General features: G+C 45.5%; 1 protein-coding gene across 1 annotated transcript; it reads right to left on the bottom strand.

Annotated features, from left to right (window-relative positions):
* Positions 1-12,529: 12,529 nt before the first annotated feature.
* On the bottom strand, positions 12,530-14,146 carry Drd5 (dopamine receptor D5). The gene has a single exon (XM_021163858.2). It carries the CDS (start codon positions 14,065-14,067, stop codon positions 12,631-12,633), a length of 1,437 nt encoding a protein of 478 aa, XP_021019517.1. The 5' UTR covers positions 14,068-14,146; the 3' UTR covers positions 12,530-12,630.
* Between the last annotated feature and the right edge of the window lie 200 nt (positions 14,147-14,346).

Raw genomic sequence — 14,346 nt, 5'->3', positions numbered from 1 at the left:
GTTATAAATAACTCATAAAAACAGCTAGACGTTGTCTAGCGGACCCCAACTGTAGGAGATGCTGGGATGCTATATTCAGACAGACTGGGAAGGAGTCAGTTGGCTTCAGCAACCAGCAGGAGTTCTGTGTTCAGCATAATGCCTGAGGCAACAGATGACTTAAGAACACAGGAGCCTCTGGTTACTCCTCAGGAGATTTTGAAAAATGATATCCTATGACTAGTGTTTACTGTGACTCCCAAAGAAAGTTCTTCTTGCTTCCCTCTGTGGCAGAATCCTTTAGATACTGGATGTCTGGATACCATGGATACATCTTGGCCAAAATTTCTTCAGAAGGTAAGAAACAGAAACAGGATTCTATCATTTCTTCTCCAGTGGAATCAGTAGTGACCATTCAGCCATTCATTCTGTACATGTTTAAAGGTTTATTTATGTGTATGTGTGTGCCTATTTAAGGTTATGTGCACCACGTGCATGCAGGAGCCCATGGAGACCAGAGCTAGAGTGACAGATGGTTCTGAGACATCATGTGAGAACAAGGAACTAAACCCCAGTCCTCCGCAAGAACAACAAGTGAGACATTTAACCACTGAGACATTTCAATGAAAACCACAAGAGCTGCAGAGATGATATACAACAATTCTCAACCTGTGGGTCATGAGTCCCTTGGGAGTTAAATGACTCTGTCATGGGAGTCAGATATCCTGCATATCAGATATTTCCATTATGATTCATAACAGTAGCAAAGTTACAGTTATGAAGTAGCAACCAAAATAATTTTATGATTGCAGGGAATCATCACAATACAGGGAACTATATTAAAGGATCACAGCAATAGGAAGGTTGAGAACCTAAGTCACAGGAGAACACAGTAATTTCCTAAACATTGTGTGTTAAGACTGTAGAATAGAGAAACTACCCTAAGAATAGCGTGGAATGTAAGGATGTTGGGAGCAATGCAGATGATAGAGAACTGCCTTGTGATGTTTCCGAAGAAAGCTCAGACCCTGTCTGGGCCATTTATGCAATTTCTTAAGTTAAAAACCACTGAAGTGAAACCTGTGCTTTTCTTGGACAATCAATACTGGTCAGCTGAAGAATCAGCTATAATTAAGAAGAGAGTAGCATCGTTAAGGCAAAATCTCCTGGAACGTGTTTCTTCAGGGTCAGCAAACAGGAGCTGTAGTCTGGAGGAAGCTGAAGCTGCACTTTGTTCTTGTGGCTGAAGGTGGTAATGTGTCAGATAAAGGTGGAAATGGAATAAAGAGTTTTAAAGGCATGGAGGTCAGATAGAAACTGAGGCTTGGCACTGTGGAACGCCATTGGTGAAGTTGCAGCCACAAACTCAGTCAAAGCCCCAGGATTAAAGTGATTCTAGAGAGAGGTTGAGGCTTAGTATCATGTGACAGGGTCAGAATTCCTGAAGAAATGCCAGGAGAGAAGATTGGTAAAGGTTGTAGTGGAGACCCCAACATTTTGGACATGCTAGTATCATGGGACAACTGCCAAAGATAACAGCAGATGAAGGTAGAGCTGACCTGACCCAGGAGAGAAGCGATGTGTGCTACCAATGGCAGAGCTGGAGTCATGGAGCTCTTTGGAGCCCAGTAGATCGAGAGTCCCTAAACTCTGGCATTGAGCTTTAACACTGTTGGAGTTTGGTTTTGCTTTGCTTTCATGTGACTGTGTACTGGTTCTTCCCTGTTGGGATATGAAAGTATTCAACTTGTTATTTTAACTGTACAGGAATCCATAGTAGAGAAACTTTGGATATTTTAAAGAAACTTTGAATTTTGAAAGAGACTTATATTTTTTTAAAGAGATTGAATTTTTAAAGACTGTGGAACTTTTAAAGTTATCCTGCTTATATTGTGATGCTAACATGACATCTTGCGGGGGGGGGGATGAGCAAGGAAAGATTGTAGCTGAATAGTGATCTATTTGTGCATCAGGTAAACAAGGAATCAATTATGCTGGCTGGGTTTTATCAACTTGAACAAACTAGCATTGCTTGGAAAAAGGGAATCTCAACGGAGAAAATTGAACCACCAGAGTGGTCTGTAGGCAAGTCTTTGTGATAATTTCTTGATTAATGATTGATCTGGGATGGCCCAGCCCACTGTGTGTGGTGTTAACTCTGGCCAGTTGGCCCTAAATTATATAAGAAAAGCAGGCTGAACAAGTCATGAGGAGCAAGCCAGGAAGCAGCACCCCTCCATGGCCTCTGCATCAATTCCTACCTCCAGGTTCTTGCCCAACTTCCCTCAGTGATGAACCGTGATCTGGAAGTCTAAACTGAAATAAACCCTTTTCTTCCCAAGTTGATCTTGGTCAAGGTGTCTCATGACAGCAACAGAAATGTTTAGACAAAAGTCATCCCTGACTGGACAGCGAGTTTAAGGCTAACCTGGGCCGCAAAAGACAAAGCAAAAGTTAAAGCTTATGGGATTCTTCTCACCTCAGCCCATTAAACAGTTAGACAAGAGGAAAACTTAGCACATCCTGCATCCTCCACCTAGTTAACTGATTACCTGTCTAAGGTAGACTTCTCACTATGCACTGTACCAATGAGTGATGCTGGTGCCCTCTAACTCCAGAAAAAAATTCAGATATTTTGGACAGGCATTCAGAATCCTCTAGGATCCAGCCTCCACTGCCTGTGTTCCGACTTCCTTTATGGACCTGGTACTCCATTCTGTCTGTACTCCAGGGCTACAGACAACTAGCCAGGTTACATGCGGAAAGCAGAGGTTCAGACATAAGAAATGTTATACAATTTAGGTCAAGAGACCAAAAATGAGCTACAGGATTAAACTGCGATTCACAATCCAGATTTGGAATGAAACGGCCTTGAATCTGAGGGTGGAGGAAGAGAAGAGGGAGAGGATAAGGAGATAAATAAAAGTGGAGACTAGAGCCAGACTATCTGAGTTATCAGACTTCAAAGGTTGTTACTCTCCACAGACAAGTTCCAGAAGGAAGACTCGGTCTGTGGGTGGGTGGCTAAGGGTTAAGAGCTGTGCTTCATAACCATACAGTCATAGCACTCTCTGCTCTCTATACCCAGAAGCCCAAGCAAAAGCCCACATTTCTTATGGTATAATTTGATCCTGTTGTTAACAAGCCCCAGAAAGCAGCATGATCAATTATCACCCAAGATTCGACCCACTGGCAACATATGGATGAGCTGAGTTACTGACAGACACATCCCAGGGTATCTGAAATTTATGCATGAATTTCTTGTGGATCAGCTAAAACAGTGAACCCAACTTGCTACATTCTAAAATGATTAGTAATGAATATTACTGATATATGTCACCAACAAGACATAAAACTGATAGCCTCAAAACTAGATGGACAAATGCCAGAACTCCATTCTTCCTTCCCAACTACAGTATCAAAAGATGTTGATGAGTTCCAGGACAGCCAGAACTATACAGTGAGACCTGCCTCAAAAAGAAAAGGAAAGCTATCGATGAAATTTGATATGGAGGGCAAAATTGACTTCCACTATCCAATCTCCATTGTGAAGTTTTGGGAGGAAAGATTGTTTCAATAAAAATAAATTTAGTGAGTTTTTTTTTTTTAAAGAAAGTAGAATACAAAGCAGAAAATGGCTTTAATTGCATCAAATGAAAATTATCAATTTAACTAGCTCAGTGATTTTAGTTAAAAAATAAAAGTTGTCAGGGAAAATTCATCAGCATTTATTAGTTAGTTAAATGTTTATTTCTAGAGCAAATTGTGTCACTCACCAATGGTGGGGAAATCAGCCACCTTTCTTCCCAGGGCTCTGTCCCCACACTTTCCCACCTGCTCACATGCTAACTTCCTTCAGGTTGATAGGCTCTAGCTACAAAATAAAAGGTCTTGGAGGCAGGTTCAAGACAGGGGTAAGGCAGTCACACCATGGACAGACTAGACAGACAGACACAGTGTGATGAGCGTTCTGGAGAGTTCTCAGGCCCCAGCACCAGAGACAGAATGGTGAAGGCTCTGAAGAGAGGAATCAGAGCCCACGTGGCAGAAGCAAGGGCTCCTCTTCTACCCATGTGAGGATGAAGATTTCACAGCAGGACACTACAGCCAGGCTCTCTGAGTTATCAGGCAGTGGAAGGGCAGGGCACAGGTTGTGTGTGGCTGCCATTTACTTTGATGTGAGCTTATTTCTCCATGGGAGAGATGCAGGCCTTAGGAGTTTCCTTAGCTAGGTGCTCACAGGTGATGTCTCAGGAAGGTGCCTATTGAGACTCATGAAAAGGGAAGGGAGTTGATTTTTGAATTGATCACTTGTACAACAGTAAGCATTTAGGCACGCACAGCACTTTCCCTCCACAGGTCTGCCTCTCATGCAAGGGATAAACCCCCCCAAGATTCCAGAGCCTTGATTCCTGCTAGGTGGGACTGAGGATCCACCTTGGAAGACGGGACTTTCATCCTAGAAGGGATACATATTCCCCTGACACACCTGTGTTCCTATTGTTCCTCTTTTTAATATCCTACATCCAGATGGACCAGACCCCTTAGTCTCTAAGAACCACAGACCAACCTTTGTGGCAAAAACAGCTAAGAGAGATGAAAACTGTCTATGGTCTGGGGGGGGGGGTAGCTTTAAGATGACAATGTCATAAAAATGATTAACCTAAAATAATTATTGATGCTGAAAAGGCTCAAGAAGAAACAAGAATGGATGTCTGTGCATGAGACATTCTTCCTGAGCTTCTAGGACTCAGGCATAAAGAGGCACACGCCGCTTGTTGCTAGATAGTTGGGGGAGGAGCGATGTCAAAATCTAGGCACTGGGGTTTCCAATAAGCTAAGCTGGGCCATTTTTTTGGTTACTTTTCTATTGCACTAGAACCAAGGCAACTTATAAAAGAGAGTGGGATTATTGCTCCTGAGGATTGGCTGGTGTCCGTGATGACAGAACTGAGGCATTGGTGGCAGATACAGCTGTGAGCTTACATGATGATCATCAAGCAACAGGCAGAAAGAACACACTGAGAATGACAAGCAACAGGCAGAAAGAACACACTGAGAATGACAAGCAACAGGCAGAAAGAACACATGAGAATGATGTGAGTCTTTTGAAACCTCAAAGCTCATCCCAGAGACACACCTCCTCCAACAAGGCCCCACCTTCTAAGTCTTCCCAAACAGTTCCACCAACTAAGGACAGAGAATTCAAACTTATGAGTCTATGGGGGACACTCTCATTCAACCACATTCTAATCCCTGTCCCCCATAGGCCAATGGCCATATTATAATGCAAAATGCATTTAGTCCAACTTCAAAAGTCCGCATTCAAAGTCTTTTCTGAGACTTGAGGCAATCTTGTAGTTGTAACCCCCTGTTAAACCAAAATGCAAATTGCATCTTTCCATCATACAATAGTACAGAGCAAACATCACCATTTAAAAGGGAGTAAAAGGGGCATAATGAGGAAACACTGGAGCAAAGCAAGATTGAAGGCCAGCAGGTCAAAATTCAGTTCCTGTAGCTCCATGTCTGAGAGCTTAGATGGCTCTGCCCTTCCAGCTTTACAAGACTGGGTGACTCAACAGAAATGCGCATGAGGCTTAGAGACTGAGAATAATGCAAAAATCTCAGAGTAGCAGAAGCTGGAATGGTTCTAAGCCCTCACTCCATGTTTTGGCTTACAGACAATTCTGCTAGGCTCCACCCAACAGCTACCTAGCAACAGCTAGAGAGAATACTAGGCTACCTCAATTCTATCTATCTCCTATTCTCTCTTTCCCTGCGCATGTTCCTGGTCAGCCTCTTCCTCTCTTCTCTCTCTTCTCTTTATTTCTGTTCTTCTCTGTCCCCCCTTTCTCTGTCTTTACCCCTTTCCAGGTGCCCTTCCCTTCCCTGGAACTATTCTTGAGCCTCATCATGTCAGGAGGTCAGAGGTGCCAGAAGTGTTTAGACCTAAATGTCGTTGGTGATGCTCTGGACAGAAGTCAGGGATGCCAGAATGGATGTCTGGAAGGAGTCCCCTTTGATGGAAACCACGCTGAGAGCTTGACAGAAACTCGGAGGTACCTTTACACCTGGAACACAAACTGGTCTTACCATCTCCCCTCTTACCTTCTCCTTCCCTGCAGCAAAGTTTTATTACCCACAAGACAGTGACTCTTAATGCTACCCCACCCAGAACTCCCTGCCACATGGGAGCTCTGACTTCTGTCTCTCACCCAAGTTCCCTATAACACTTTCCAAACTTCACCCTCTGTGGGTGGTGAATTCCATTCTTCAAATTTCTAAAACAAGAACCCAAAAGTTACTGGCTAAGGGAAGTTTTGGTGGCTTTTGAGTCTCTGGGCCTTTGAGCTAAGCCCACCAAGAGACAAGAAAGATTTTGTCATTTTTTTTAAGATTTATTTATTTATTTATTTATTTAATATATATGAGTACACTGTAGCTGTACTGATAGTTGTGAGCCATCATGTGGTTGCTGGGAATGAAGGTTGCTCACTCCGGTCTACTCCCCTCGATCTAGCCTAAAGATTTATTTATTATTATATCTAAGTATACTATAGCTGTCTTCAGATACACCAGAAGAGGGCATCAGATCTCATTTTGGATGGTTGTGAGCCACCATGTGGTCTGCTGGGATTTGAACTCGGAACCTGCGGAAGAGCAGTCAGTGTTCTTAGCCATTAAGCCATCTCTCTAGCCCTGGTTTTGTCATTCTTAAAGATAGCCCCATAACCCTGTATCAAGACCTCTTAAGGGTTCTAGCATGGAGGCTCACTGAGATGGCTGTATCAGTCCCAATGTGGCATCTGATGGGGTGTACAGTCTAATATGGCATGAAAGTGGTATAGTTCTTATGACTGGAGAGGAACAGATCACACTGGAAAACTGAAATGTTTCCTCACAGTCACTAAAATTGGAACCCAAGTCCTTTAGCCCCAACTCTGATCTTTGCTCTGTGCAGGTGTCAGAGTCATGTGCCAGAATAGTGTGGAGCAGCAAGTTCCCCCATCACTGGGCGAGTCACCCAGCCAGCAAAAGGACCTCATAACAGAAAAAGGCCCTGTGTTTGGTTTTAGTACATTTTTTCCTTTATTTTTTAATTTATTTTATTTTTGAGATTTGTAATATAATTTTAAAATCTACCTTTCCCCAAGCTCTTCTTTGAAACCAGCTTCATGGCGCTTAGCACAGAAAGCCCTGGTGTCTTTCATGGGGGAAAAAAAAAACAGAAAAAAAAACCCACAGAAAAAGCCTTTGAGATGCTATTTTGCCCCCCTTGGAGCTAGCATTTGTCAGTTGTGAATTATCGTCCACCATGCTGCTTCCAATCGAGAATTAATCAGCAGGCTAAAGTCCCTGCCTATGTGTATATAACCCACCACCAACAGACAGCACTCAATCTAAACTGGGGTTCACTGTACCACAGAAGAAGCATACCAGGAGCCCAAAGACCCAGATTCAATTTAATCACTTAAAAAAAAGTTTCAATCCCTCTGGGGAACTGTTCTGCATACCAGAATGAAGGAGGTGGGCAACTTGATTTTTGAAGCTTCCAGGCAGTAATACCTGCCACATACCAGCCCGAGTAAGGTCTCTCTCTATCTCTGAGCCTGTGAAACTGAATAGGCACAAGCTCAGTTAGTCAGCTCAGAAGCAAACAACTTCAAAGAGGACTTACTTTGGGTTAGGGAGATGGCTCAGTCTGTGAAGCGCTTGCCACACAAGCTTAAAGACCTGGTTTGGATCCTTGAACACATGTAAAAGAGATGGGCATGGTGGCGCGTGCTTGCCATCCTAGCTCTGGGAGCCAGAGATAGAAGGATCCCTGGGGCTCACTGGCCAGAGATCTTAGCCTAATCGGTGAACTCCAGGCCAGTAAGAAACTCTGTCTTAAAGGAGATGACAACGAAATCCCTGGAGTTGTCTTCTAGCCATATGCGTGAACACACACACACACGTACATGGGGGGAAGATCATAGAAGAATGATTGATTGGAATGATTGATTAGGCTCATGGTTTAGAAGTTCAGTGCATGGTCACTCACACGTCACTTTGGCTAAGCAAGTCATCATGATGATTACACATGGTAGAGCAGAGATGCTCACTTCATGGAAGTTGGGAAGAAAGAGGAGGAATCCAGAGTCCAGCATACCCTTCACAGCACACCCACAATGATCTGACTCTTCCAATGAGGCTCCATGTTCTAAAGTTTCCACCACTTATCAGAAGCCCACGAGCTGGGACCAAGGCTTTAATACATAAGCCTCTATGGACATTTGAGGTATGAATGCTCACAGCTCTCAAATATCCAGAATACATATATAAAATATGTGACCTGCAGAGACTGGCTGCCATAGCCTTCTTCCTTTACCATGGATCCTTGACAACCCTTTTGGTGTTTTTTTTCTTATTTTGCCAATTCATTTATACATAAATAGTTATTACATACTTACTATATACCTGTTTTTTTATTCCTGATTTAAAAATGAAAAATCAAAAACAAATCGTTCTAGCTTCACCTACTGATTTTCCCCTTGAAGAAATGCACCCCAGAATTCTCCATCAGTGAAGGCTTTCTGTACACTTGGGCAATGAGATTTAAACTGGTTTGCTTATTTACATCATCAACCAAAAGGTGCATGTGTGTGTGTGTGTGTGTGTGTGTGTGTGTGTGTGTGTGTGTGTGAACGCCAGAGGTCAGCCCTGGGTATCTTCCTCAATTTCTCTCCACCTTACATTTTGAGACAGCGTCTTTCACTGAACTGGAACTCATTAATTCATCTAGACTTAGTGATTCCTAAGTATCCACTAAAGAAATGAGGTTACAGACGCACCCCACTCCTCAGAGGGGATTCAAATTCTTTAAACTAGCATCCAAGTACTTGATTGACAGAGCCATCTCCCCTGCCCTCAAATTCTCTTGTGTAGCAGAATGGCTAGGAATAATTCAAGTTAATTAGAGGCCTAGAAGTTCACACTCACCATCATCACCTATCAGAGTCCATGCAATATTGCAGCAGGACCCTCCAGGTTAATCTGAGGCACACCCAATGAAAGTGCAGCCCCAGGTTGTTTCTCAGGTGCGACTACACAGACAAGCACACTGGAAAACCTAAAGCTCAGCCCTTGAGCCTCAGAAATACCACTCAACTACTTTGGAGTAGAGTTTGACACCAATATTTTAACCTCTGATAGTTCTAAGCGGCACATAAGGAATGGACAACTGGTAGACCTAGACTAGCAATTGCTTACAGCATAGCATACACCTTATCTTCCATGTCCATCACAGACACTGTTTATCAATCAGCCCTTTATTGTCACCAGTTGGAATATAACCCCGGAGTCCTGATCATCATAGGACTCCAGAAGTGAGGCTAAATTGACTTATACACTGGAGTAGATTTCTTATCCCTGACAAGTCGTTGTGGAAAAGCATGCTTCCCCTAATCTCTGAACTATCAAGTGTGTTGAAAGGTGGAACCTTTCCACATGGCCCATTCATGGGAAGACTTAGCCTTAGCCCAAGGGCTGCCTTATCCACTGCTCTCATTACTCCTCTTTCCATTGTGGAGCAGGTGACAGGGAGGGTCTGCCAACTGGGATGGTCTGCTAATATAGTAACTAAGACTTGAATTGCTGCATTTCCTGGAAACCCCTTACCTTGAAGAACAGTTAAGATTAAAGACCCTCGGGGCAGAAAAATGGCCTTGTGAATAAAATGCTTGCTGTGCAGGAATGAGGAGCTGAGTTTAGATTTCCAGAATCCAGATAAAACCAATGAATATCTGCAACAGGAGGATCCTGGGGAGCTCACCAGTCATAAGATCAGCTCCTTATATTCAGTGAGAGATCTTCTCTCACCTTAAGTTAGGAGGAAGACACTCCAACAATGTAAGCCTCTGATCCCCAAACACAGAGACAGGTATACTTACATGCACACACATGTACATACAACACACACACACACAGGATTAAAGACACCATGGCCAGACCACCTGAGTTCCAGTCTCATTCTGCTCTCCATAAGTTGTGTGAGAGCAGGTAGTCTGCTTCACTTACTAATATCTTCACACCTGCATCTATAGGATGGTCTAACAAAAGCACCTACTGCTCTGGGACATGAAAGTCACAAACTCCATGCAATCACTGAGTCCTGATTGCTGCAAACACTGGCACATACCCTTTGGTCTATGATTCCCCCAAGCCTCACTGGCCTCCTTTCTCTTCTCTGGCCTGGCAGAGTATACATCCATTTTCAGACCTTGGCACCTGCCATTCCCTCTACCCTGACAGGTAGCTCTTCCTCTTCAGAGACACCATCCCTGATTACCCGAAATGTAGCCACTTGTTTTTCTTGTGTGTCACAGGCCTTACCACAGCCTGATGAGTGTCACAGTGGCAATGATCCAAGGCAATGCAATAGGAGCTTACCTGAACCCACTAACACTAAGTTCCAAGACAGCAGAGAATCTGACAAGTGTTTGTAATTCCCAGTGTGTAAGACTGTGCTGAGCATGTGAGATGTGGAAACAGTACACAGGAGACATGATGACTTCGAGAGGAGGAGTTCCACAGTCCTCATGAAATGGGTTTCTTATAACACAGACCTCTTTAAACTGAGACACTCCCCCCACCCCCAATGTTGGTTTACCACAACCTGTTCTATAAAATAGAATTGCTATCTCTTCATTTCTAACTTTCCAAGTTTCTCAAACTGTGCTCCTGTAATGGAGATCTGCAGAGAGAGAAATAGGAATTCCAGCCAACAAAGATCCTCAGGGTCAAAGACACTGGGAAATTATGTTTGCACACTTGACATTCAGAGTGTTTGGAAAAAGCTCTCCCGAGCCCTAGAGGGAAAGCAAACATCGAACCTGAGTTTGTTGTGTTTCCCAGATTCTCCGTGTGACCATCCGCATGATGAAACACAATTTCAAAGTTAATGATCAGGTCCTTCCATTTACAAATGCATCCAGAAAGAGAGGCCCAGAGAAGGCCAGAGGCTCATTCAGAATCGTGCAGCCACCTCCTGAATCCCGACACAGTGTACCGTTCCCAGCCCCTGCCTGTGCCCCCAGTGATCTGCTCAGCTGTGGGCTTGCAAGACGTCAAAACCTGAACACAGACCTCAGATCCCAGGGTCAGTCTGACAAAGATCATAGGACTCGATGTACTCAGTAAGGTTTGCTTTCGACCTCACCATTCCAGAAATGATTCATTTAACTGACATTTATTAAGCATGATATGACAGGCACTATACATTTTACAGGGAACAAAACACGGCTGTTCAGAAGACTCATAATACAATTATCCATAAGGAAACCAAAATTGATTGAACTGTCCTTGAGAAACGGTTTTTGGAGCAGGGGCGTGTAGGAATTAACATATGCACATTTCATTTGCTTCCAATACTTTTTAATTTTTTTTTTTACATTTGTGTCTAATAAAAATCATACCAGAATAAAGAACACTTCACTGTACTCAGTGCAGGGTGGGAAAGCAAAAAGACAGGTGGGCTCCTCCGTGAGCCCCTAATCCTGCAAGTTCATCCAGGCATGTGTTGCCTCTGGCTTTCCGCATATAGGCTGAAGTTCATTCCATTTGCAATGGCCTGCAAAAGAAAACCACCGTCTGCTTCAAAGCAGGATTTCGGTTTTGAAGCATTTTGAAGCATATCACATCTAAAAGACCCTAGAAATTGTGGTTTACTGAAGCCATGCCGCTCTGAAACACCCCAGATGAGAGATGGAGAAGATGAGTCATATTAGGTGGTCTTTCCCATGAGCCGAGGGTATCTATCTAGCAAGCAGGACCATTGTCTCCTATACTTCTAGAAGACAATTCCAAAAGATAAAACAAAAACAAACAAACAAAAAAACCCTAATTGAGTCTTAGGCTTGAGAATCCCGCATCTAATACTGTGTAGGTGAAACGAGCCCTCAGTGTGTCCTGAAGGTGTGACTGACTAAGAAAAAAAGAAATCTAAGAAGTCAGCATTTCCTCAAGGCCCTTTGCTCTGCGTGCTTCCTAAGCCAAGCTGCTCAGAAAACAAATGTGTACTCCAAAATCCAGCTGTCTTCCAAGAGCACTGGCACTTGTGGTTTCTCTGGGAGAAACACTGAGCACCAACTGGCAAAGCAAAGGTGACTGCCCCTCTTCCCAGCCACAAATGAATGTACTGTGCGCTTATGGAAACCATAACAAACCAGGAAGAGATCCCGGTCACAAGAAAGACCCTTCAACCTGCACTAAAGCAGCAGCCTGAGAACAGGGAATATGGTCCCAAAGTCTAGAAAGTCACAGCCCATACCAACAATTGCCACTCAGAACTGTCATTTAAAAAGCAACCCAGGTGCAATTCACAGAACAAGCCTCTGTTAGAAAGGGTAAACTGAGGTGTACTTCTTAAAGGACCAGGTTCCACTTTCTCATCTCTAAACGGAACTCTCTTCTGTGCCCAGAATATCCGAGTTTATTCCAACAGCCTCGGCTCATTCATTTTCTCAGCTAAGAATCGTTTGGTTTCTACGCAGCAGGACTACAGAAAGTGTATGCACACCAGGAGTGTGTATATTTGTGTGCGTGTGCGCACGCCTTTGTGCATGCTTGTAAATATGGCCACAACTGTACATGCCCATGAGGGTGTTTCTAAGCAGTTTTATGGAAACAATTGGGGGTGAGTGGTGAGATTTTGCCTAAGGAAACCTCCTCCTCACAGTCAAGCTCCCAGACAGACTCAGCAGCCAGGTCACCATCTGGGGTCGTTGGAGAGATTTGAGACATGTGATCGAAAGGCCCCTCCTCCTCCGCCTCCTCCTCCTCTCCCACCTCCCTGTCTCCGGAGGACACCGCATTTGGGATCATGTGGACATAGGCAGCAGCGATCTCCCTGTGGAAGACCGTGTCTTGGTTGTAGGAAATAAGTTCATTACTGATGTTTACCGTCTGCACGGGGGTCCGGAAGCAGAGGTGGCTGCACCCCAGCAGCTGAGCGAACACCTTCCGGAAGTCTGCATTAAAGGCATAGATGATGGGGTTGAGAGAGGAGTTGGCCCAGCCAAACCAGACGAATATGTCGAAGGTGGTCTCGCTGACACAAGGGAAGCCAGTCCTTGGGCCCTGGGCATCTCCACTGCTGCAGAAGGGAACCATACAGTTCAGGATGAAGAAAGGCAACCAGCAGCACACGAAGACCCCCATGATCATGGACAGAGTTTTGAAGACCTTGGTCTCCTTCTTGATGGATGCTCGCAGGCTGGGGTCAGGTTCGCAGGCCCCACGGCTCCGGCAACTCTGAGCATGCTCAGCTGCCCTCTCTAGGGAGGAGATCCGGCGGATCTGAACCTGTGCGATGCGGTAGATGCGCGTGTAGGTCACTATCATGATGGCTACCGGGATATAGAAGCTGATGAGCGACGAGGAGATGGCGTAGGTTCGGTTCAGGCTGGAGTCACAGTTCTCTGTTCTCCCTTCTAGCTCCCAACCTTCCTCCCAGGGTGTCTCATTGGACAGCAGGCCCTCTCGGCCCTGGGAGCCTGCCTTGTCTCTGTGCCAATTGAGTTGGACCGGGATGAAGGAGATGAGGATGGACAAGGTCCAGGCCAGGGCCACCATGACCAGGGCTACACGCTGGGTCATCTTGCGCTCATAGCGAAAGGGTCTGGAAATAGCCCAGTAACGGTCCACGCTGATGATACACAGATTCAGGATGGAAGCAGTGGAGCACATGATGTCAAAGGCCACCCAGATGTCGCAGAATGACCCAAAGGGCCAGTACCCGGCCACCTCAGCCACGGCCTTCCAAGGCATAACCAGCAATGCCACGAAGAGGTCTGAGACGGCCAGGGATACGATGAAGATGTTGGTCATTTTGGCGCGCAGGTGGCGGCTGCGGACGATAGCAGCACACACTAGGACGTTGCCGAGCAAGGTCCAGACGATTAGGAGAGTCAGAAGGCCAGCGGTAACCACCTGCGCGGGTCCCAGCGGGGTTGCCGAGCCCCCGGGGGCGTCCACCTGCGCCAGTTGCCTCTGCAACCCCAGCCGCGCCCGATGTGCGGTGCCATTGCGCCCAGGAGGCAGCATGTCGCGCTGGGTAGCTCGGGCTCACTGCGTGCGATCCCAACTTCGCCCCTGCGCCCCGCGGAAGGCCCCATCGGGCACCCCAGAGGGTGCTCCCAGCCCTGCAGCTGACCGTCCCCGGACCCGAGGGGCGCTCACCCTGCACTGCTTGGGATCCTTTAATGGTATCAGTCTTGCGCGCCTCTAGTCCCCAGGATGGGACAGGAAGCGACCGGTGCCCGCGGGCCGATCCTGTTGGCAGCGCGCCGGACGGCGGCTGCCGCTGCGTCTGGTTCTGAGTCG

The sequence above is a fragment of the Mus caroli genome, unplaced genomic scaffold, assembly GCF_978045245.1.
Source record: "Mus caroli unplaced genomic scaffold, Mus_caroli_1 scaffold_4, whole genome shotgun sequence".
NCBI lineage: Eukaryota > Metazoa > Chordata > Mammalia > Rodentia > Muridae > Mus > Mus caroli.
This window is presented reverse-complemented; position numbering and strand designations above follow the sequence as displayed.